Below are 24,048 nucleotides of genomic sequence, written 5' to 3'. Positions count from 1 at the left end.
TTTATTAAGACATAATTACAGCATCAAAACAAACAATCTCATTTCATTTTTCCCTTAGTTGAATGAGAGTGTCTCATTCATTAATTTTAATATGAAGTGCTGATGCTATTTTTTTGCTATGTCCCAGAGTGACATTACACTGAGTGAGACACTGTGGGGCTAGCACTCAATTACAAGGCATTTGTTAAAAACCTTAGCTAATCACAAGAATTCCCTTACTTGAACGAAGAGAAAAAGCAGTACCCGCTGTTTTGACAAGGTAGAGATTACAGCTTAGAATAGTTCTTGTGGCAGATCTTTTCTGTAGGGATAAGAGGCCTGTGTCCCTGTTGCTTGTACGCTAATGGATGCAATGAAGTTACTCTTCATCAGTATTTCCTCTAGAGGCAGACTGGGATAGTAGGCTAAGTAGTAAGCCAGTGCTCCCACAAAACTATCACCGGCTCCCTAAAAAAAAAGAAAAAAGAAGCTACTTTAAATGTAGTTATATAGAAAGACCTGTGAGGTTTGCTTAGATAAATTAGTATCCTTCCAGCCCTGGAGTTGAATTGCATATCTGTGCATTTAAATATGTACATACCTGGCAAGAATTTGGTGGATGTTGACATTGATATATAAATACCTATTTCTCCATCTCAAAACATATACATCACTGAATACAAACAAACATATAAGTGATTTATTGGTGGATCTCTTGAGCTTTTGGTATTCATAAGATTTGTCCCAAATTATCAATATACATGTGTGAAAGCTGACATTCACTAAACATTGCAGTGTAAATATGCACGTTACAACATGACATATCTATGCAGGAAATTTAATGCAATTTCAGAACTACTGAACTGCTTTGGCTTCCGTAAGAGATTAGAAATCTCTCAATTAGTGCCATCTGTACATAGAAAGTCTTCAAGATTCCTTGGGAAGAAGCCATAACAAGCACATTTCATACTTTTAAGTCCCATGTTACTTTCTAGCAAAGTCACACATACCCATCTCTTTTCTCACTACACACATCCCTCTATACACCCCCCGTTCACGCACAAGAGTTTTTTTTCGTGCCATGTTCTCTGCTCAGTGCAGTGGCTCTGTTCTTATTCACTAATTCATTACATCAATTTGTTAAAGCTGTCGTTCTCTCGGCATTTGCTATCATTTTAAATGAAATTAGCTTGATAAAGCAGAAAAGTACCTAAATTGACAAGTGGGGTCACCAGAGCAGAATTTGACTTGCACATTGATTTCACACTTCTGGATTCCAGCTCTCTCCATTTTTCTAAAATTATTTTTATTAGCTCCTTGTACAATGACTCTTCCCTAAGAGGAAATAACTCTGAGAAGGAGGTTGGCAGAGCTTGCCACTGCTGGCTTGAGTGCTATTGTTGAGGGAATGTGCATCGTGCCCTTATCTTTATAGTCCAAAATGTACTTTTGGCAGAGTATTTTATTTTGTACAATGGCAAATAACCTTTTTTTTCCTCAAGTGGACTGACTGAGAAGTGCTTCATAGAGGGGAAATAAGGCAGTCCCATAACATGTCCAGTTTAATGCACTGTCCTTAAAGAGCTTCTGAGGCTGTTACACAAAGATACCATGGAATCAACCACTAACTAACCTGTTTACAGGCTATGAGAAATAAAGTTCATAGACATAGCAATAGAGAAACAGGATGGAACAGCAGTTCCTGCAGCCTTGCAGTTAATTAAGAATATGTCTACACATCCGATTTCTGAACTGGGACACGTATAGAAGACAGAAACATGCAAGTGACAGTTCCAAGTTGATTCCTCTGTTCAGTGGGGACTAGCAGAAACCAGGAAAAAGACCAGCATAGTGCCTGTATTTTAAAGCCTCCAGATATGCAGAAGGACAGTTAAACTTCAGAGGCAAGCAGCTACACATGGAGAATAAGTTGCTGAAGGCACACTTTTGCTACGAATGTGTGTGGCTTTGTGTATGCGCAGAGAGCAGAAAAAGAGGACCCACACTGTATTAACATACTGTGCAGCACAGCAGAAGCTTCAAAGCCAAGGATGTAATTTGACCACCCTTTTAAACAGAAAAGGGTTGCTTTTCTTGGGCGTGACTAGTAGGAGAGACCAAGTAGAGGGAAAGGGGCACAATTCGTTCTACTTTCTAAATTCCCCTGTCTTCCAGTGGTTGCTCCCTGTCCCCCACCCTGAGGTTTCACGGGTGTGATTGTAAAGGCCTGACACATTTCACAAGTAAAATGCAGTTTAGGCTTCTAGAAGCAACAGTGCAGTTATGTTAGTTAATTTCAGACAATGGATTTAATGGTCTTATGGGGCAGGGAGCTCTTTAGATGGTAATGGGATTACTTCACTTCAAAATATTATAAGCTGGTCCTGCTGTGTTTGGGTGTGTGTGTGTCCTCCTCCTCCTCAGCAGGACCCTAAACCTCTGATCCAAAGTCCTGCCCTGAATGCATCCCCAGTGGAAGCCAGACCAAGAAGGCTGTCGGCATGCCAATTCCACAGAAGAGCGGTAAAGTCACAGAATTCAGCTCTCTGAGGATGTGCACTTTAATTTGAAAAATACAGGAAATTTCTGGCCCTTATAGCTCTGAAGATATTATTGAAAATATGTGGGTAGTGACTAAATCCTCAGAAGTGGCTGAAACTGATTTTTTTATTAGGGCTTTAATGCTCTGCATAGGTCCTCCCCACTGGCACCAGAGTAAGTGATATGCACAGTGGCTCAATTGCATAATTTATTCAAATTGCAAGATCCTTTCTTTTCTCAGCACTTGGATTGCTTGGATGCAGAGTTTAAAAAAATAGCACAGACTATACTCAAATCTAGATCAAGGTTTATCTGTAGTCCAATAGCTGCAATACCAGCTTCACTTCAATGACGAAAAGGGGATTGCATGTTTTTGGGGAGCTGCCATAATATGGATGAAATCTGGCAAGCCATAATATTTTGTTGCTATCCTGTACCAATACATTCCTGAGCTCTTTCATTATTAGGCTCCCTACTTTTGAAACCATTCCCAATATATGCTGATGTAGTTTCATCTTTAAAATTGCAAAGAGAAGCATCCACAAATTCTGTTTCAACTTGTTCCATTCCTTAACTGTATTTACAGTAAGAAGTCAAGGCTGTGTCTGGTCTGTTTCAACTCTGACATATGGCTTCTCATTTTTCTTTCAATGGTGTTGGACAACAATTCTCTTCCCTATTTTTCTTTTCTGCTATTTTACTGTTCTATTCTTCCAACATTTCATTTGGAGTTTTTTTGGTTCCCCCGCCCCCCTAGTCTGTAATATCATTATATTTGAGATTGCTGAATTCTATATTTTGAACTTTAAAAGAGAAAACAGTGACCCTGGCTACTAGCATGAGAGGGTATACATGAATAAGAACCAAAGAAAGAAGACAATAACTATTGTTTTCCACCATATTCATGGTGGTAATTCAAGGCAGCTCATCAAGGTCCACCTCCTACACGAGGCAGAGAAAAGCAGTCACCCTTAATCTTCTTCTTTCACAAACAAAAACGTTTGAAAATATTTGCTTTAGTTATTGGCTGTGAAATCTTTCTCATTTCAAGGTGCTTTTAAAATTAATGTTGTTAGGGCACTGTATTAAAACTGCTATTATTAATGTTTCATTTTTGTTTTTAGCTGCTACTTATTAATTCTTGGTAGCCTGCCACCTTTTTTAAACTGCTGCTGTGGTAATATTATTAGTATTCTTAATGTTCAATACAGATTGTGTGTTTTTACAATTTGGTGATGAATGATTTTTATGGTCTTAATACATGCTGAGGGCGCCCTTGGGAGGGCTTGTCCTGAAAGGAGGTATACAAATATTGAAATAAATAGCAAGCCCTCTACGGTAACTATCTGCAATTTCTCCTAATTTTATATCTCCCATGCGCATACTTTCCCATTTTCATCCCAAATGTTTCATGCCAAAGTCAAGTAGCTCTGAACCCACAAAAATCTATGTGTGGAATGTCAGCTAATCCAGAGGCCAAATCCAGCCTTCCTGGCACCCAAATCTGACTCTATGGGGTTCTCCAGATGGCTCCACCCCTTTCCCCTCCCCACAACTACCATTCATCTGGTTCTTTCCCAGCTTTTGTGCGTCCCCTCCCCCCCATTTTCAAAGGCTGAAACTCCTCTCCTAAGGCTCAGTGATTGGCAGTAAGAGCTTTTAAACTAAAATATACAAATATTTTTTGCCCCATCTGTTTTGCCATTGGCTATGCCCAGCACTGGAATTCAGACCCGAGAGCTTCTCCAAAATTGACTTTTGGAGAGATTCCCTCACCCTTGCATTATGAACTACTCTTTGGGTGTGGCGTCCCTGTTTGTTATATGTTCACCTTAATTTACCTCTTCATTCATGTATTTCTAATGTACTGTTGAGGATGTTGTGTCAGAAAGTCAAAAGAGGCTGCCTACAAACACCCTTGGGCTGGAAGGGCTGCTGTCATTACACTTGAGGTAGACATTCATAGCTAATGTGCTATAGCTTATGACCCTTCATGTCTGTGAAGAGCATGGATATATATTACTGAAAAATGTTCACCCCACAGAGTGCTGCTAGAAAAGTACACCAGTGCAATACTGTTGCATCAGTCCTCAGGAATCTGTACCCACTTCCTGACAGATTTCCTGATGGGTCATTTGCAAGTGATTAAATGGTGCTGACTGTTAACCCCATGCATTCCTGAGAGATGAGCCCAGATAGAGTATCTAGTGTGTACATGGTTTCCTTTCTTCTTGAAAACATCCTACCTCACAAAACATTCAAGATCAAAGGCCAGCAGAAGAGAGTCCTGGAGAGTTATCTAGTTTGCGGTATACATTGCGAAACAACTCAAGAGACATGCAACGATCAATCCTGCACATTCCTCCCCCCACCCCGAACGTTAATCTAAAAAGGCACAGCCAAAGAGCTCTGCAGACTGTTCATTTTTGTCATCTCCACAACGCTTTAGATTTTCAAGGCCCATCAATCATCTGGGAGATGTCTCACTTTTGAACAGATTTGAAGGCAGGCACAATGATAAAGTGTATATATAAAGCAAACATTTTTGAAAGTGTCTGCTAGTTCTGAGAATCCAGACTAACACACCACTGTGATTTTTAAAGGGTTAGTGCAACGCTGCTCTTGCAACACATTTTATGGGGTATTCATGATAGCTTTACGTTCCGCTTTCACTTCTAGCATGCAGTGGGCCTTAGTTGATTACTCTGACCCTACTGTTATCTCTGGCTTGGTGAATGATTGTTCTCAACTGGATTCAGGAGTTCCCATCAGGATGACTGAATATGGTGAATCCCTGCTTCAACAGATAAAAAAACATTTATTCATAAAGTATCACCTATGGGCATGATGCTGTACAAACTCTCATAATTCCTCTCCAACTTCTAGAATTGTGATTGCAATTAAGCACTCACTACCTCGAATACTCAGATATTTTCTTTTTCCTATTGGGGAAAAATACTTTCTCAGTGTTTAACATGGATTTTTCAACATGCCTTCTTCATACATTTCCAGAAAAATAATCTACATATTCTTTAAAATCAACTTGAAATGTGATCTACAGAGGAAATTATTCTTTTGCACCCAAATACTCAAGAATCTTTGTGAAATATTTCTGAGAAGGGGTGAAAATATGGTTCAAGGGTTACTGATTATAATTTTGATTCTGACTCATTATTTCAGAAAATGATGGATGTGTTTGTTATCTCACAGGAAATCTTCTTTTCCTCTGACTTGATAGACATAACTGGAGTCCTGCTAGATCAGGCAAAGGATCCATCTAGTCCAGAAGGCATGCTCCATTACTGTCATGGCTAATAGCTCTTGGATGACCTAACCTCAAGGAATGATCTGATTAGGCCAGTGGCGATCAAGACTTTTAGCCAATTCCACGAATGAATTCTGACTTGTATGAAAAAGAACTTTCTTTCATCTGTCTTGAACCTATTGCAAATCAATGGAACCCATGTTCTAGGGTCATGGGAGAGACCAAAATGCTGTCATGACTTGATTGTATATTTCAGTCAATGTGAAAGTAATTGAAGTCACCCATTATTACTACATTTTCTCCTTTTGCCTCTCTCTCTCTCTCTCTTTCTCTACCTCAAGCTCAACCTCACTGCTTTTGCCAAAGGGTGTGACAGAATGTCCCCAGTATTCTACTGCGTTTTGGGCCTATTTGTTCCTCTCACAGTGACTCGGTGAAGGAGTTTGTTCCTCTTATGTTGTCTAACTTGTTGGACTCAATGCCCTCTTTGACATCTAGAGTAACACTACGTTCTTCCCTGCCCTTTATATAAATTGTATATCTGGGCTAAGTGTATCTCAGTGATTCTCATTGTCCCACTAAGCACTTTTAAATCAAGATATGGCAAATAAGAACATAAGAAGAGCCCAGCTGGATCAGACCAAGGGTCCATCTAGTCCAGCACTGTTCACACAATGGCCAACCAGCTGTCGACCAGGGACCTACAAGCAGGAAACGGGTGCAAAAGCATCCTCCTGCCCATGTTTCCCAGCAACTGGTGTACATAGGCTTACTGCCTCTGCTATTAGAAGTAGTACATAGCCATCAGGACGAATAGCCATTGATAGCCTTCTCCTCCAGGAATGTATCCAACCGCCTTTTAACACCATCCAAATTGGTGGCCATCACTACATCTTGTGGTAATTTTACTATATGGGGGTGTTCATGGGGTAAAGTATGCTTTAAGGCAGGGGTGCAGAACCCAGGGCCAGGGTCAAATCTAGCCTTATGGGGTTTGCCAGAACATCCCGTTCCTCTAGACCAGTGGTTCTCAACCTGGGGCACTCCAGATGTGTTGGACTGCATCTCCCAGAATGCCCCAGCCTGGCTGGGGCATTCTGGGAGTTGTAGTCCAACACATCTGGAGCGCCCCAGGTTGAGAAAGGCTGCTCTAGACCCACTCGCGATTCCCCAGCTACCAATTATTTGGTGGATTCCTGGCTTTTGTGAGGCTTTCCCCCATTCTGAAAGAATGAAATATCTCTCCAAGGCTTAGTTACTGGTATTAAGAGCTTTAAGCTAAAATATATTGGTATTTGGGGGGAGGGGGGATGGCCTTGTCAAAATTACCTTCAGCCCTGTCCATCACAGAAATCCACCCCCTCAGAACTTCTCTGAAATGGAATTCTGCCCTCAAGCAGAAAGGTGTCCTGCCAGTAGAGGCTGGTGGCTCCAAGGTCAGTGATGTGGTTAATTTGCACCAGGTTTCAGCCAGAACCAGTTAGCACTCTAAAGGAGCTATCCAGCATGCACCTTGGATAGCTCCTTTGGTGTTCTGACTGATTCTGGCTGAAACCCAGAGCAGATTCACTGCCTCACTGACCTCGAAGCTACCAGCCTCCACTGGGTTCTGCACAGCGGAAGGAAAAGAGAACAGCAACGATTTCCAGCCATATAAGAACATCTCTTATACTTTTAAGAAGAGTATAAACTGAAGCCCATTTTAAATTAGGTAAATGAAGGTAATCTGGGTAGTGTGCAAGGAAGGAGCGGTAAGGAACACAAAGATTGACCTTGAGATGTAGAATTTGGAAGCAAATACCAGGAAGATGATAAAATCTGAAACAGCTCTCCTGTATGGGAGGGTGGGGGGATCACACTGGAAACCATCCATGGACTTGAAGACTGCAAAAATATTTCAAATTACTTGGCAGTGCCATCTTGTTTGTAGATGTCAGCCTAAATCCAGGGCTGTCTACCATTAGACAGAGAAAGGCAGCCAGAGGGCAGCATATTGCCAGTTATTTAATTTATTACTATATTTTGACTGCACAGGTGAGGTTCATTTCCCAATATAGGCAACCAAAGGTCAGGCCCAACAATGCACAAACAAATATTTCAAATTCCAGCAAACTAGCATTTGATTGCTAGGCCTTCCAGATTTTTTTTTGCAAAACTAGCTATGGCTCATTTCTATATTTTGTCTGAAAATAACAAATCTGCACGATTGTAGCTGACGTCAGGTTACCAGCCATACAAACTAGTCTTCTAAGTCGTTAGGGTGAAACAGGATCCTGCTAGTGTTGGCTTGCCTATAAGTATCCAAGATCAGGAGGCAATTAATTTAAATCCTGACCAGTATCTTGCAATGCCATAATCTCCGTGGCTACAGGCGTTGAGCTGTGCTCTGTCTGCCTGCCTCCACTAAGGGATGTTTGCACTATAGGTTATATGTGGGCCTGTGCTGGGGGGGGGGGGGGGGGGCTTCAAATGTTATAAAAGAAGGGAGCAAACATATAAAAAGTAGCATGCTAAAGGGCAGGAAGCTACGTATATTTTAATCTCTGTGTGTAATGCTGTGGGGTTTGTTTGCTGCAGTTATGGGATGGAAAGCAGGTTACGGCGTAGATGGGAGAGAACACTGGGTCGTGTTTCTTCACCAGCTGATAGATCAAAATGGAAAAATGAGTTATCATGATCTGCTTGAGGCAGTTGTTCCAGGCTGCCATCTTAGGCAGCAAGGTTGTATCTGCTTACCAGCCACTATATATACTCAAGAGTAAGTGCCCCAGTTTGCCATTTCTAGCAGCAAGGCGACACACCTATCTCCTGGCAGGTTTGCTCTCACAGAGGAGTGTTCTAGCCTGCAGGGTCAAGTGATAGTTTGGATCTGTTTTTGCCAGGAGATCTACTTGTAACGAGTCTCCCCAGCTGTTTGGTTGATATGGCAAACTGAACCATTTACGTGCTAGTAATGGCTGGGCTCTTGTGGACTGCACAAGCACAAAGAGCAGCACAGAAATGAGGAGGTCTAGTTTGCCTCTTCTTGTTCTAGGAAAAAACCCACCAGGGTGGACATCTTAGAAGCAGGCACTAGACATGGTATGTGCTTAAGTGTCTACAGAAGTGTCTGGAGTTCCGAGAATTTCTGCTTTCTGCCCTTCTCCCTAGTTCTACTTATGCACTGACAGGTTCCAGTGACTCAGTAATAAAAGGCACTCTACACATTCCCACTGGCATTCTCTTTTGTTACTTCACATAACCCAGGGTAGATCTGGCATTGAAAACCGTGTTCTGAGCCTGAGCCCTGGTCAAATTAAGACCAAGGGCTGTGTTATGTTTGAGCCGTGAGGCTCTCTTTAAACTCAGAGGGAGAGAATGACTAGACATTGATTTTCATCAATGTCTTGATTTATGACATTGCTCACAATTCACATCTCTCCAACAGCTGGATCGCCATTCAATTATACATTCCCATCTGTAATGAGATGATGAAAAGCTGCAGCCCCCTCTCCCAAAAACAAGGGATAGAAAGGGATTTAATTAGGGAGCTGGGTGGTTTAGAAGTTAGACCAGACCATGACCTGGGTGGTCTTCCAGCTCTCCCACTGCATATGTTAAGACTGCAAGCTGTACCGAAACAACCCTGTTTACATTTGCTCAATTTGCTTAAATTACATTTCCATTCATTGATCAAAAAGCCATTTATACTGAGCAGGGGGAAAGGCCTTTTTTTAATCATATGGTGCTGTCTTGAACTAGTCAGGGCAAGCCTTGGGATCCAGTATTACAAGACTTCATATCTGGCTGTGCAGCAGAGAATCAAAGAGCAACCTTTGCTTCATTATGTGGAGATGATCTTTGAAAAATCTGTGCACCTCCCAATGCCTCATTTTTTCCTTTCTGCAAATTAGGGATAATGATTTTTTCTGATCTCCAAGGGTAGCCTGATGCCCTAAGGTTTGTAAAGTGCTTGCAATCCTCAGAAACACAGTACAGGACTGTCAAAAAATAGAAACAGAGAAAGGTGCCTCGAACAGCCCTGGTATATAACATGGAGCTCCTACACACTATTGCCAAACCATGTGACTACTGCTCATTCTCATTCACATTTGGCTCCTCTTCCACAGGAATCCCTGCAACACAGATTGACTCCAGTATCTTTCACCCTGCTAATGACCATCTTTATGTGCTGAGCCCAACTGGACATTTTGGCCCTTTCCAGAATATTGAAAAAGGAATTTATGTTTCATGCTATCCTTAAGCTACACCCAAGGCAACATCCGTAGTGCTATTTCCTGTCTCCCTGTGTTGGGGAAGGGGAGGAGCCAGTAGCATTGCCACAGCAGGATAGTTATTTGGTGATCTGATAGGTGAAGGAACAATGGTAGGGCGCCCAATGAAGGAGCTTCTCCACTTACCTTTGCTGTACAAAACTTGGCAAATGGATGCTATGATCAAGCAAGCGCTCTCAGCTGATCTTGAAGGCTGTGATAGACCTATGGCAAGAGTCCAGAAGACTCCAGTTGTGTCTGGAGCTCGAGGGCAATCACTTACTTAAAAACTTTGCCTAAGAATGGAAGTTTGGAAAGAGACTGATAACTAGCTGGCTGGGAGTCTGCATACATGATTGAGTTTTTGAGCCCAGACCCAAGTTAACTGCAGATTTGAGGCTGCATGCTTTCTCTGAATAAGGCATTGCAGGAGTAACAACACTCACAAACAACATTCCACATGACACTCCATCGCAAATAATGTGCTACTGCAAGGCCACTTTCCTAGCGACAAATACGCTATCCCTGCAACAGAGGCACTCCCTGGAGGAAAGACATCTGGTTCCCCGACCTCAAATGAGTAACAAGTGCATGTTTATTGTGGGGGCGGGGGGGGGGGGGAGAGAAGGGATCATCTGGAAAGCCCATAAGCATCCATATCGGGATCAGAAGCCAGGATGACCTAAGAGACCTCTGTCTACTATAAAGTGAGTCAAGTCAGAGGGAATGATTTCAAGTCATGCGACTTTCACAGCCAAGCTGAACTTTAGGAAATAATAGATGCAGTGTTAAATAAAATGTAATTGTTGCTGATTGGAGCAGCTGGTGGGTTAATTTATTCTGTATGGCTCTTTGTATTACAGAAATTCATTGGGTTGCATATTTGTAGGCGAGAAAGCAGGCTAAGTCACAGGGTTATTTTGGCTGCATGAAAAATAAAGGGAGCTATTATATTATCACTATCTGGGGCATAATTTTTTACAATAATACCCTCCACCTCACCAGGCTGGTGTGCAATTAACCACAATTAGAGCCCAATTGCTCGCCTGATAATGGCTGCCACTGTTAACAGGCCCTTCACATTGTGGTCAATGCCATTTTCCACTCTTGAGGCAAAGAGTTATGGGTAGGAAAAGGTTAACCACGCTCTGTTTAGCGAACTGCAGAAGTCTCCCTCAGACACTTTGTCTGCCAACTGCTTCATTTTACTAGCAGCTGCTTTTTTCATTGTCAAGAGGTTAACTGAAACAAAAATCACCCTTTCTTTGGGTAAACTGCATGCTGGATAGCAAGAAATGAAGGATATTATTGAATAGCAAAGGCATTTGATAGTATTAGAGTTGACCACAGGTTCTACTTCTGCTGATGCACAGAATCTTGAGTAATTAGTCACTGGATTGGATTCAGTATTTATATTTTTCTGAGTCACAGCCGTTAGGCCACAAAATCAGGAAACAAAGATTGGGCTTTTTTGTTTTGTTTCTTTCCTCCTTCTTTTTTAAGGTCTCTCTCTCTCTGGATTTATTTATACGTTTCCATTTTATTCCAGTAGCCATTGCACTTTCATGGCTTGTGTCTCATCCAGAATTTGGAGATACATTCAAGTCATACCCAAAGAGTAAAGAGGGGTTTGAGGATAGAATAGCTGGTATTGAAGAAAATCCCTGGGATGGAGAACTGATCTGAGTTCTCTAACTTTCTGCTGAGGTCAACCTTTTGTCCAGAGCTGTTGTAAGTGTGCAGAATATCTAGCTTTGGCAGCAGTAAAATAGCATTTTAAGTAGTATAAAATCATAAAATGTGATCACAGAGACAGTGTGGTGTAGTGGTTAGCGTGCTGGACTGGGAATCAGGAGATCCAAGTTCTAGTCCCCACTCTGTCATGGAAGCTCACTGGGTGACTTTGGGCCAGTCACTGACTCCCGGCCTAACCTACCTCACTGGGTTGTTGTGAGGATAAAATGGAGAGGAGGAGGAGGAGGAAGAAAAACGGTAGGATATAAATAAAAATAAATAAATGAAAATAAATAAAATTGAGTTTGAAACAGTCCATCGTGGTCACCCAGTCCAGACTCACCTAGGCACCAATTTGACACAGGTGGTAGTAATGGTTGGAGGCCCAGTGTAGGCTGCATTATCTCCGCAGTAGGAACAACATTATGAGTAGATCCCCAACCCCAGTCCAGAAGACACCTGATTTTTCCAGACATCCACTTGCTCTAAGTTGTTGTTGTTGTTATTTCACTCAGTTCCAGCTTATTTATATATTTGGACATCTATATCCCACCTTACAATGATATTAATCAAACTCAAGGCACCTTAAAATAAAAATATAAGTTACAAGAAAATGGAAAGCAAACCTAACAACAAAAGAAACAGCTGTGAAACAAAACAACTTCCTAAAAATCTTATCAACAGCAGAAGGTTAAAAACATCAAAGACACAATTGAGAAAAGAAGAAGCCTGCTGGAATAAAAATAATCTTAAAAGCCAATTTAAAAGTAGGTGGGGGTGGGCTGAATGATGATGCTCCCTTGGGAGACTATTCTACGAATGAAAAGGCCCTTTTCACAACAGAAAAAATGCACCTGATGGAGAATGCAAGAAACCGTCACCTGGAGCCCATCAGTATATTTACTCCCCACTCTGCTGTTCCGCATCTTTTATCCACTTCAGCAGAGCAGAGGGCAGCAAACAAACAAATAAGCAAAAGATGACCTGCTCAGCTATTAACATGGGGAAATGCATGCTGATACATTCTGATTGTAACGAAGAGCTCACCTCTTGCATCTTGTTATAAAAAGAATTGCACCCACATTGGGAGCGACTGTCAGACAATGCAGAATTGTGACATCATCCATGACCTATTTGCAGGTAACCCCCAGAGCCTCAGACGGAAGGCAATTAGACAGGAGACATTTTGTGCTTGTTGCAACACTCTGGCTGGCATAACAGAGCAGGTGAAAAGCTGGGGGGGGGTTATCTCTAGAAGACCATTATCTTCTAAACCTACTTAAATATACCCCTGTGTATTCGCTGTTATTTTAAGTAAGGGAAAAAACAGACTCTTCTAGAAATGAGAAGGGATGTGTGTGCCAATGGAACAGGCATGCTAGTTCCCAGAGGAACTTCCTTATTATACGAATTAATTTTATTTCTAATTGTAACTACTAGAGGTCCAGCACAAGCTTATGCGTGTTTACTCAGAAGTAAGCCTGCTGATTTCAATAGGATTTACTCTCGAGAAAATGTGCATAGGATTCCAGCCTAATAGTGTGATCTTATACACATCTCATCAGAAAATGGAAGTGCTGTCCTAAGTATGTTTACTCTAACGTAAGTCTTACTGAGTTTGGTGGAGCTTTGTCCCACACAAGTGGATATAGGATTGCTGTGATACAGCGCACCCTAACCACAATTATTATGGTGTAAGCCCCATTGAGCTTAATGGGATTTACTTTTGAGTAAACATGCTCAGTACTGCACTGTTAACTTTTCGTATATACTTAACAAAAGTATATTTTTATCACCACCTTGTGTATATGTGCCTATAAAGCACTGGTGATGAGATCAACAAAAGAAAGAGCATTTCCCCTCCCTCCACATGTTGTCTTAATGGAAATACTATTGACTGGTGGACTTTATAGAATTTTGCCTTATAAAACATCCATCCTAACAAATACTGCAGAAAAGTATATTAAAAATGCATAATCTATGTTCTTTAATAAGATTTCTAGCAAAAGAAGAAGCATCCCCCATCACTGCATATGTTGTTGCTTGAGATGCAAAGTTGTGGTTTGTTTGTCACCCTCTTGATCAGGGTCAGGCAATGGAAGGTGCTCACAGCTTTCACCAAGCCTCTGAAGGCAGTCCCCTCCACCCATACAACCCTTTGCTTCCTGAGTGGCCACTTCTCCAACGGCTGCTCATTCCAGATGGAAAAATGTGCAGGTGACCTGGGCTAGAATCAGGGATGGGAAACATGTGTCCCACCTTCAAATGTTGTTGGACTGCAACTCTCACCATGCCACACCATTGATTCTTCTAGCAAGGGATGATGGGAGTTGCAGTCCAACAACCTTTGGAGGGCTGCACATTCTCCATTTCTACTGTAGGTAAGTTCTCATGGAAGGCAAACCTAGCAACAACTATTAGAACGCACACCGATCAGATTATTATTATTATTAATATCCCACCTTTTGTCCAACGCTGTGCCTCAAGGCGGCATTACAAAATTTAAAACATATACATTTAAAACCTATAAATAGAGGTATACAAAAGTTAAAACTGTATTAAATATGTTCCAATATTAAAACATTTAAACTGACAATTTTAAAGGTCCTTGGCACAGATCCCAACGTGGCCGTCACAAAGGCATTTCAAAGGGAGGCACCAACATGAAACTGCTGAATTCATCAAACATTCAGTTCTATTTATTTGGATCGGAATAGAGACAATGGTTTCCTGTCCGACTACCAATCACCTATCTCTGCTGTTGTAAAGGGTCACTGTGCTTATTTCGTATACAATCATGCTCTAACTAAACTGTCTCTATCTGTCCATTTTCCATTTCATTTTCCTCTGACCTCACTACCAAGAATTCCCACTATCCCACACCACAAAAACATGTACATATATTCTTGCAACTGAGGATAATATTTCATGCATCTGATGAGGGGACTGCAGTCCACGAAAGCTTGGAATTGTGGTGGACACCTCAATGAAAATATCAAGCCAGTGTATGGCTGCTGTGACAAAGGCAAATTCCACATTGGGGATCATTAGGAAAGGAATAAAAAATAAAACTGCCAGTATCATAATGCCTATATACAATTCTGAGGACTTAGAATACCATGGTCATCACCCCTCAAAAAAGATATTGGAGAGTTTGAAGAAGTGCTGAAAATGTCAACAAAAACTATCAAGGGGTTGAAGTAACTCACCTATGAAGAAAGGTTACAACATCTGGGGTTTAGCTTAGAGTATGTTGTGGAGAAAGATGGATAAAAAATCTCCCTACCTACTCTTATAACACTAAAAGCTGGGGTCATCCAATGAAACTCAGTGTTGGGAGATTCAGGACTTCACACAGTACAGAGTCAAGCTGTGGAACTCACTACCACAAGATGTGATAGGATGACTTTCAAAGAGGATTAGACAAATTCATGGAGCATTAGGCTACCTATGGCTACTAGTCATGATGGCTATATATTATCTCTTGTTTCAGAAGCAATGTGTATACCAGCCGTAGAGAATACGAATGGGGGAGAAATTGTGCTCATGTCCCGATTATGGGCTTCCCAGAGGAATCGGGTTGACCACTGTGTGAACAAACTCCTGAATGAGATAGCACTGCTCTTTTTTGTTCTTATGACATTTATTTCATTATTTCATTATTTATTTATTTTAGATCCTGCCTTTCCACCAGAAATGGTGCTTAAGGTGGCTAACGATAATAAAATCCAGATTAAAAACAAAAGGTTAATTAAAACGTAACATAAAAACAAATAAATTAGAAACGCAATAAAAAACAACAGTTATAAACAATAAACAGAAGCACCCAACTATGAAAACCCTTCAGCAGCAAGTCCAGCTTATATGCCAAAACCTGAATAAAAATGTATTTGCCTACTGGTGGGAGGACGACAGAGAGGGGGCCAACCTAGCCCCCAAGCCCTCTCTTGTGTTCCCACCAAACGTGCCTCTGATGGTGGCTGTACTGAGAGGCCTTCCCTAAAGATCTTAAAATCCAGGCAGGCTTTGTCAGTCTTTAAGTGCCATAAGACTTTTTGTTATCTTTGCTTTACCCCTGGCAGCTACCTAGAACCAGATGGACCCTTGGTCGGATTCAGGCAGGCTCTTCATACGTCCCTATATGACTGAGGTGTCCTAAAGGAGACTCAAATCAGCCACACTAAGTGGCAGATGGAACATACAGTCCACACCTGACGTTGACAGTTTTTTTTCAGGCCCAAAAGGAGCTAACAAGGTATTTTGCCAATGAGAGGTGTGTGTACAATTAGATTGGTTTAATATCTGTGAAACTATTTTAATAGCCTTCCTTGTCGGTAAAAAAATTTAAAAAAATGAAAGGGGGGGCAGCCAGTTACGTGATCATAGATTATTATTAATCAAAGAAGCATTTAGAATGACTTTCTTGGGCATGTGCCAATAAGGCAAAGGGTTCAAGTACGTCTACTGGATGACTAACAAGTACAATCATTTCACTAAAGCAATCCATTGTTATCTAATCAGTAAAAAAAAAAGTCTATGAAAACTCTTAGCCTAACCACAAAGAGACAATCCACAAGGACTGAAGTGTGTGAAAGAAGTATCACTTAACAAAAAAACAAAGGAAGGTAGACTGCTAAAACAGCAGTCATAAAGTAGTGGATTGCTCAGCAAAATAATTGGCACTTTCATTCACAAAACCAAACATCAGCACTTTTACATTAACCAGCTGAGTTCCCACATTAACCAGCGGAGCCTGATGTTCAATGCCTGGACCATGTGAAGAACAAAGTGTCTCTTAGGCCTTAGCTAGACTTAAGGTTTATCCCAGGATCGTCCCGGGGTCATGCCTGTTCATGTAAATGACACACAGGATATCCTGGGAGCAGGTAGGGATGACCCCGGGATAAACCTTAGGTCTAGCTAAGGCCTTAGGCAGCCTTTCCCACTAAGGCGTCCTCCAGAGGTTTTGGACTATTACCTCCCAGCATTCCTGATCATTGGCCGTGGTGGCTGGGGTTGATGGGCGTAGATGTCCAACACATTTGGAGGTCACCACTACATCACACCACTTTTGATAACATCCTGCTCCCAACTGCTCAAAACATAGTTCAAGGATTTAGCAGTGGAGCAGTTTGAAGGGAAACCCTGGGGAAAATATTAGAAGGAACGTGGCAGCAACTACCATGGAGAAGGAAAAAATAGAGGCATACAGAGAACACAAACATATGTCTATACAGATTCAGGGTCTGCTATTTCAGGCTTGGAAAGGGGCAGCTTCCACAAGGAAGACTCTCAGAAACCTTCATGTGCGTTTATAGATCTCAACTATTTCTATACAGATCCACGGTCTGCTATTTTGGGATGTGCAAAAGGATTCAACCCTGTCGCAACGGCGACGTGCACAGGCAGCCAGCATGATCACAAATTTGTTTTCTTCTGGAGGACTTTGCTTTCCCCTGAATTGAACCAGCTATTCTGGTTTAGGCAGACAACAGCACAATGTTTTGCCTTCCACAAAAGGGGTGGGGGAAGATGTCACAGTTGCTGCAGGAGAAACACACATTATATTTCATGAGATCAGGCAGTTAAAATGTATAGTTAGTACAGACAGTGCTCTCAGCAACATCGCCAGGGCTACTCTGGATTTACATCGGGCAGCACGGCGAGTACAAAATGTCCTAGCTTTTTAAATGCGGGTGAGAGAAAATTGTTATCAGAACCTTTTAACTGTTGCCTTTCTTGATGGCCGCTGCTTCTGAACTAAAATCCTGACATTCCATCGAAGGAGGGCTCATTCAGTGCTTGATTATAAACAGGAAAAGAATGGAAGGGAGGGAGAAGAACCCCAATCCTACAGTATTTGAAAGATGCAGGTCATTGACCTTACAAATCGCGACAAAATTAATTTGGCATGGAATGCCGCTTCTGCCTTTTAACTATGCCCTGTGGAATTTGAGCACCTGATACTACTTAAGCTCTACAAAGTAAAGGCTTTTGCCAGTGCAAACAATTCAGGCATGTGTGGACAGAGCCAGTCCTTCAGTTTTGGGGAGTCTGAGGAGAGAATGGTTGGGCGTCTCCATTCTTCCACCACAAAAAGGATGGGGGTGTTTGAGGTGATGGTGCTGAGGGATTATGTCGCCATCTTGCACAAGCAGAAACAGAATTACTGCTAATGCTTTTTGCTGCAATACTGGAGAGACAGAAGGGCGAAGGAGGAATACAATGACATCATCAGTACATAGTGCTCTGGACTCGCTACAGAACACCAGCCTATAAACCTTGGGTGAACTGATATTCACTGCACAACAGGCTGCGAGATGACAGTTTGCTGGCACTGGCACACAATGCGTCTTGCCCAAAGATCTGGCTGATCACTCCGGGATTTTGGTGCTCAAATAATCTTCCTCTGCAGCAAGTTTCTTAAATCACAAGCACTTACCGTGGTGTCCACAGCCGTGACCTTCTTAGCTGGGACGTGTTTCGGGACAGGTTCCTTTGTGGAAACCATCACACAACCGTCTGGGCCCAAGGTTACAATGGCAGTCTTACAGCCTCGCTCTAACAAGATTAATCCCACACGACCAGCGTCTTCGGCATTACCAACGGCAATTCCTGTTAGAATTTCTGCCTTGGAGAAAACATGAAAGCCAAATGTGTAAACAAACAAAACCCCTTCACAAAATTTAAAACACTAAATAAGTTGTTCAAGAGTATCAGTGCTGCAAAGCAAATATGTAATCTTTACTATTGTCAAATATAGCGAGAGATGGTGTATCGCCAGGGCAGTGTAGATGTTACAGTGTTGGATTGGGATGGGGGAGACCCGGGTTCAAGTCCCAAATTGACCATAAAACTCAATAGGTGTCTTCGGGCCAATCACTGACTCTCACCTTAACCTGTCTCACAGGGTTGTTGTGAGGATAAAATGGATGAAATGTACACTGCCTCAGGCTTCTTGGAAGAAAAGGCAGGATATAAATGTAACAAATAAATAATAAATATAGTCAGAGGCGGAGCAATCACTTTAGAAGCACAGGTCAACTTCTCATCCTTCATTTTATGGTTATGATTATCACCAATGAGGTCTATCACTGAATTGCCAGATTCAGAGCACTGGAGTGAAAAGTAACATAATAACTATGATAAAGATCTGTACAAATATTGGCTTGAGGGCTATTTCACACATTCAACAGAAACAAATCTGGGTTTGCCATCAAGGGTATACAGAGCCGGGCTTTCCAATTAGTGGTGGTGGTTGTTTAAATACATTAACATGCTATATTTTTGGGTGTGCTGTTTTCATTCCATGGAGGCCTCAGGGGCTACTTTGAAGTGCTACCTCTGAGAAAACTGTTGTTGGGGTTCCCTCTTGCCTCAAACAGCCCGCTATGCAAAACAATGGGAAAACATCAGGAAAAGTTAGCGAATATGGGTTGGTTTCAAAATTAACGGAGCTATTTCCCAAGGTGGAGAGAAATAGCTTGGCTCATTTCCAATTCAATCCAACATGTGTGGATGGGAGAGGGAGAGAGAGAGAGGTGGAGTAGTGGTTGTGGAAGAGATGGAGACAGAGGCAGCAAGACCTAGGGAGTTTCTGTTTTGAGTGAGCTGGAAATGGGAGAGCACGTTTGGGGATGTGCTGTGTAGGTTTCTGCCTTGTAGATCCACTTAAACTATCCTTGTATGTTTGCAAATAAACAAAATATTATAAAGCAACTCCAGTACTCTTTTACCCCCTAAAAAACAAAACCCATGCGGCAAAGACCCTGGCATGCCTCACCGTTCAGAAAATGGGGAGCATGCAGCCATACCACAATGAGCTTGTTGGAGGAATGGCGAGATACAAAATGTAAACAAACACATATGCAGCACTCCCTGTTGACTTTATGGATTACAAAGGATTTTTTGATTAACAGGGATGATGTCATCTGCCACCTCCCTGTTCCCTCTGAGTTTAGCTGCAATCCTCACAATAACTGGTGGGAAATTGGACTTTGCCAGCAACAGTACATTGCTGTGAACTATTGTAATGCAAAGTATTTTGAGGGTGGGTTGGCCTTGAATGGGTAAACTAAGATTCATTTTCTTTACAAAAGAGTTGTAGCTCAGGGGTAGAGCACAAGGTTGAATCCCTGGCATCTCCAGCTAGGGCTAGGAAAGAATCCTGCCTGAATTGCTGGAGAGCTGCTGCCAGGCAGTGGCCCAGTTCGCACAATCACTGCAGCCCACCCCACGGTGGGTTGTGGTATGTGCTGGGCAACTTCTGAATATTCGAGGAACAACCATGCGTTGTCGTGGCATCTGAAACTGGCAAGAGTGGGTTGTTGCCATGGTTAACAAACCACCTACAGCCCTAAAATGGTCCATGGGTTCTGGGTGGCTTGTTATCTATACCAAAAACAAAAGGAGGAAAGCAGCCAAGTCAAACAAAAGAAGGGAGAAACAGGTCCTCAGGATGCAAAAGGATGCATTTATACAAAGCCTGATGCATTTGGGCCAGTGTCCTTTCAGAGGCCTTCTTCAGGGGCCTTACTTGTTAGAAGTTGACTGCAGACTTCCCTCAAGCAATGAACTGTCTTACACTAAAAGCCCCATCACATCTAGGTCAAATGTACGGCTCCCGTCCCTTCTCTGTCGCCTTCAGGAAGTGATTAGTCCCATTCAGTCCGGTAGGAGAGAGAAGCAATTGGACTTTCACTGGGCGAGTTTGCAACTAAGGCCAGAAGGGGGGAAGATGCACGAGAGGCAGACAATGTCATGTGAGTAATTCATGAGTGCCCAGTAACGAGCGTGTGATAAAACACTTGTCGGATGGAGCTTTAATAATCAGTCACCAATGATTATTAGTGTAAGACAGTTCATTGCTAGAAGGAAATATGTAGCCAACTTCTAACAAGTAAGCCCCCTGAAGAAGGCCTTTGAAAGGACATATGCCAAAACATGCCAGGCTTTGTATAAATAAATCCTTTTGCATCCTGAGGACCGGTTTCTCCCTTCTTTTGTTTGTTAACTATACCAACAAACCACCCTTACTGGGTTTGGACAACATGACAAGTTGCGTTCATGGCTTGAATATTCAAAATGGTCACCAGTGCTGCAGCCCACCATGGCTGCTTGATCGTGCGAAGTGGCCCATTGTCAACAATACTGGGGTAAATGGACCAACAGTCTGATTCAGTAGAAGACATATTCCTATGATCCTATGACTTGTATAAGCCTGCATTTGTGTACTCTCCTAAAGGCTAGGGGACTGCCATGATAGGTGCTCACTATTCAAAAGTTACCATTGGTTACAAGGAAGAGGTATTTCTTTAAGCACTTGACTGTGACATGTCTGGCCCTGCTTCTATGGCATACGTGATGGTGGTTGTGGATTTATCAAACACTGATGCCTTTAGCAGTTTCTGCTGTGTCTGCCTTCTGCAAAGAGCTGCTTCCAGCTGTATGCAACTACTGAGGAAAAGGGGGGAAATGAGGACACCATGGAATAGGCTGGGAGCCACTTCCCTGCAAAAGGTAGCAGACACTAGACAGACGGTACGTGCCAGAAGTGAACGACCAAGTGTCAATTGTGAAATTAAATATAAAGCGACTCGGTTGTGTTGGAAAGTTCCTCCCGCCAATAATTTTTTTTAAAAAAACTGTTACAATTGGAGGAAATAAGTAATGGCTGCTTTTAAAAAGAGAAATAAAACACAATAGCAGGAGGCCAAGAAGGATATCTTAATAGTTGTCTACGCAGGACCAAGCAAGAGAAGTTTTTCCTCATCCCGTTTTTGAAAGACATACAACATTCACAGGGACATGAGCAAATACTAAAAATTAAATACATCCAAATTATTTACGTCCTTAATCTACACACATTTTCATACATCATTACAGGTGATGCAACACCGTCACTGTATCACCAAGGGCATAAACAAAGCACGCGCAAATTAGTCCAATAGCTCAAAGATATGCTACCCTGGTACAACCTACACTGAAACTAACTTCTTGTTTGACTCTACTCAGACTTCTGTGTAAATATTTGAATTGCCAAACCTTGTGAAACATGACCAGATATGTCTCTAGTGCTTCAGTGGAAAAATGGCAATATGCCCACCAGCCCCACCCCGGTTCTTTTCGCTGTCAGCTCATCAGGCATTTCGGGGGTAGTTCACTTGCCACTTGGCCCAATTTTAGATATCATCTGGCGTGGCATGGTTGCCAATATGGCCATTGTTGTTCCCAATTCTTCCAAGTAAGATCTGTATCTTCCACATATGCGCCCTATGTGGTTAGGGCAGTTTGTGTGGTTATATCCTACGCTAGTGAGTCATGGACAACACCACTGGGGTATAGCTCTCCTCTAATTACATAGGCGGAAGAGGCAGGTATTAGCTAGAGGATCATGGGAGCACCTATACCACTCTAGGTAATATGTAAACCGTCCATCACAGCTCATTCTCTCAATCAATGCTACCTTCTACCCCTAAACATCAGTCTAAAGTCTGGTTCAGACAGAATTATTTATTTATTGCATTTCTATACCACCCAATAGTCGAAGCTCTCTGGAACAATTTCAGTCTAAAAAAAATCCATGATTTATTAAACCAAGAACAAGTCTTATGCCTGTGTGCCCCCTCCTCTTTTCTTTCAGAGTAGAATTCAACACATCCGGAGATTATTAAACCACAGTTTTCCATTACATCTGAACCGGAAAACTGTGGATTTGCAAACCAGGATATAAGAACAGGAGCGCATCCTAATTTGTAGTCTCAGATTAAGCACAGTTTCCTGATTCAGATGTAATGGCAAACTGTGTTTCAATAATCCTCAGAATTGTTGATTTCCATTATGAGAGAAAGGAGGAAGAGAGAGCACATGGACATGGCTTAGTAAGCCATGGCTTATTAGACTGCAAGCTTTAAATCTCAACTGGCCTTATATATACTCACCAACTAAGGATAACACTTCCTGCACCCAGTGAAGAGAACTCTAGCTCTCAGAAACCTGTATCATAACCAGTCTTTAAGTTGCAACAAGACTAGGGTTCTGGCTGCTGCTGAACAGCACAGCTTCTCTTATGTCTTGAAGGTCTCTTGTTCCCTTAAACAAACTGGTCCATTCTTTCTTGCTGCATCTTACTGCTTGCATCCTGAAAATGTATGACGGCCTTCCCCAAATGATGCCCTCCAGATGTGTTGGACTACAAGCCCCAGGATCCCCAACCAATGGTCAATGGAGCTGATGGGAATTGTAATCCAACATATCTGGAGGTTACAGGCTAGGGGAATGCTGGCATATGTGGTGCCTCCTTCTTCAAACTTGCCTTTTTTTCCACAAGGCTTTTCTGGCTTAGACGGTTAATGCATACTCCAACTCGAATCAAGCTTAAGTACAGATAACTGCACTGCTGTGTCAGTGTATTCACTGTAAGTAAAAAGGATTTTACAGACCTGAATGGTAAGGGTTAACCAAGCTCCTGAAATGAAGAGAGCTAATTGCATCAGCCAGGGTGTGCTGATTAGCAGCACCTGGGATGTTGCTGGTCAGGTTGAAAACCCTGTGTATATATTCTGTAGGTAATGTTCATGTTGTGGTTGGGTAGTTGATGTAGTCGGTGGTGGATGGTTGCTAGAAAATATATTTATGATTAATTGGACCAGCAGACTCTGTGTCTTTCTTTGGACTGGAAGAAGGGAAGCGCGTACTCTGTCAGGTTATGGGCCCAGAGCTGACTTGAAAGCTCTGATTCTGTTTGAGTGGATCCACTGGTGAGCAGTGCTTAAGGCATCTTCTTGAGCTGTTGAAGGTTTTGTAACGAGGCCTGAGAACACCAAAAGATATGGAAGCCGAGGCAGCAGTTGCGGTGAGTGGAGGAATTCCTTTGAACCGACTAAATGAACATAACTACCTAACGTGGTGCATTAAAATGGAAATGTACCTCCGGAGGGAAGGTCTCTGGGATGCAGTCAGTAATCCTCCAGTAAACCCTACTGCAAGAGAGCTGAGAGCTGATGAAAAAGCTAAAGCATGTATAATTTTGGGTCTGGAAGACAGCCAACTTGTCCACATTCGTGGGTTAACAACATCCAGTGAATGCTGGAATGTTTTGCAACAGATTTATGTCCGTGACACTCCAGGCAGCAAGATTGCTTTAACCCGAAGGCTATACAAAGCTAGCTTGAAGCTGGGGGAAAGTTTATCTCAGCACTTGCAAAACATGAGAACTTTGTTTGCAGAACTGGAGGTAAGAGGAATGACTTTTTCAGAAGCAAACAAAGTATATAT

At 42.2% G+C, this 24,048-nt stretch overlaps 1 protein-coding gene across 5 annotated transcripts in view; it reads right to left on the bottom strand.

Annotated features, from left to right (window-relative positions):
- Window positions 1–12: 12 nt before the first annotated feature.
- Window positions 13–24,048, bottom strand: part of RBKS (ribokinase) — a 72,285-nt gene continuing 48,249 nt past the window's right edge. For 3 of the 5 annotated variants that reach the window (XM_063124172.1, XM_063124171.1, XM_063124173.1), the window contains 2 exons: window positions 18,215–18,403; window positions 13–447 (listed from right to left, as the gene is read on the bottom strand). In XM_063124172.1, the coding sequence (XP_062980242.1) occupies window positions 274–447; window positions 18,215–18,403 (363 nt within the window). In that variant the 3' untranslated portion in view covers window positions 13–273. Of the gene's footprint in view, window positions 448–4,396; window positions 4,518–18,214; window positions 18,404–24,048 lie in introns of those variants that run through there. The other 2 variants (XM_063124174.1, XM_063124175.1) reach the window with 2 other exon arrangements.

The sequence above is a fragment of the Elgaria multicarinata genome, chromosome 4 (assembly GCF_023053635.1).
Source record: "Elgaria multicarinata webbii isolate HBS135686 ecotype San Diego chromosome 4, rElgMul1.1.pri, whole genome shotgun sequence".
In the NCBI taxonomy this organism is placed as follows: Eukaryota; Metazoa; Chordata; class Lepidosauria; order Squamata; family Anguidae; genus Elgaria; species Elgaria multicarinata.
This window is presented reverse-complemented; position numbering and strand designations above follow the sequence as displayed.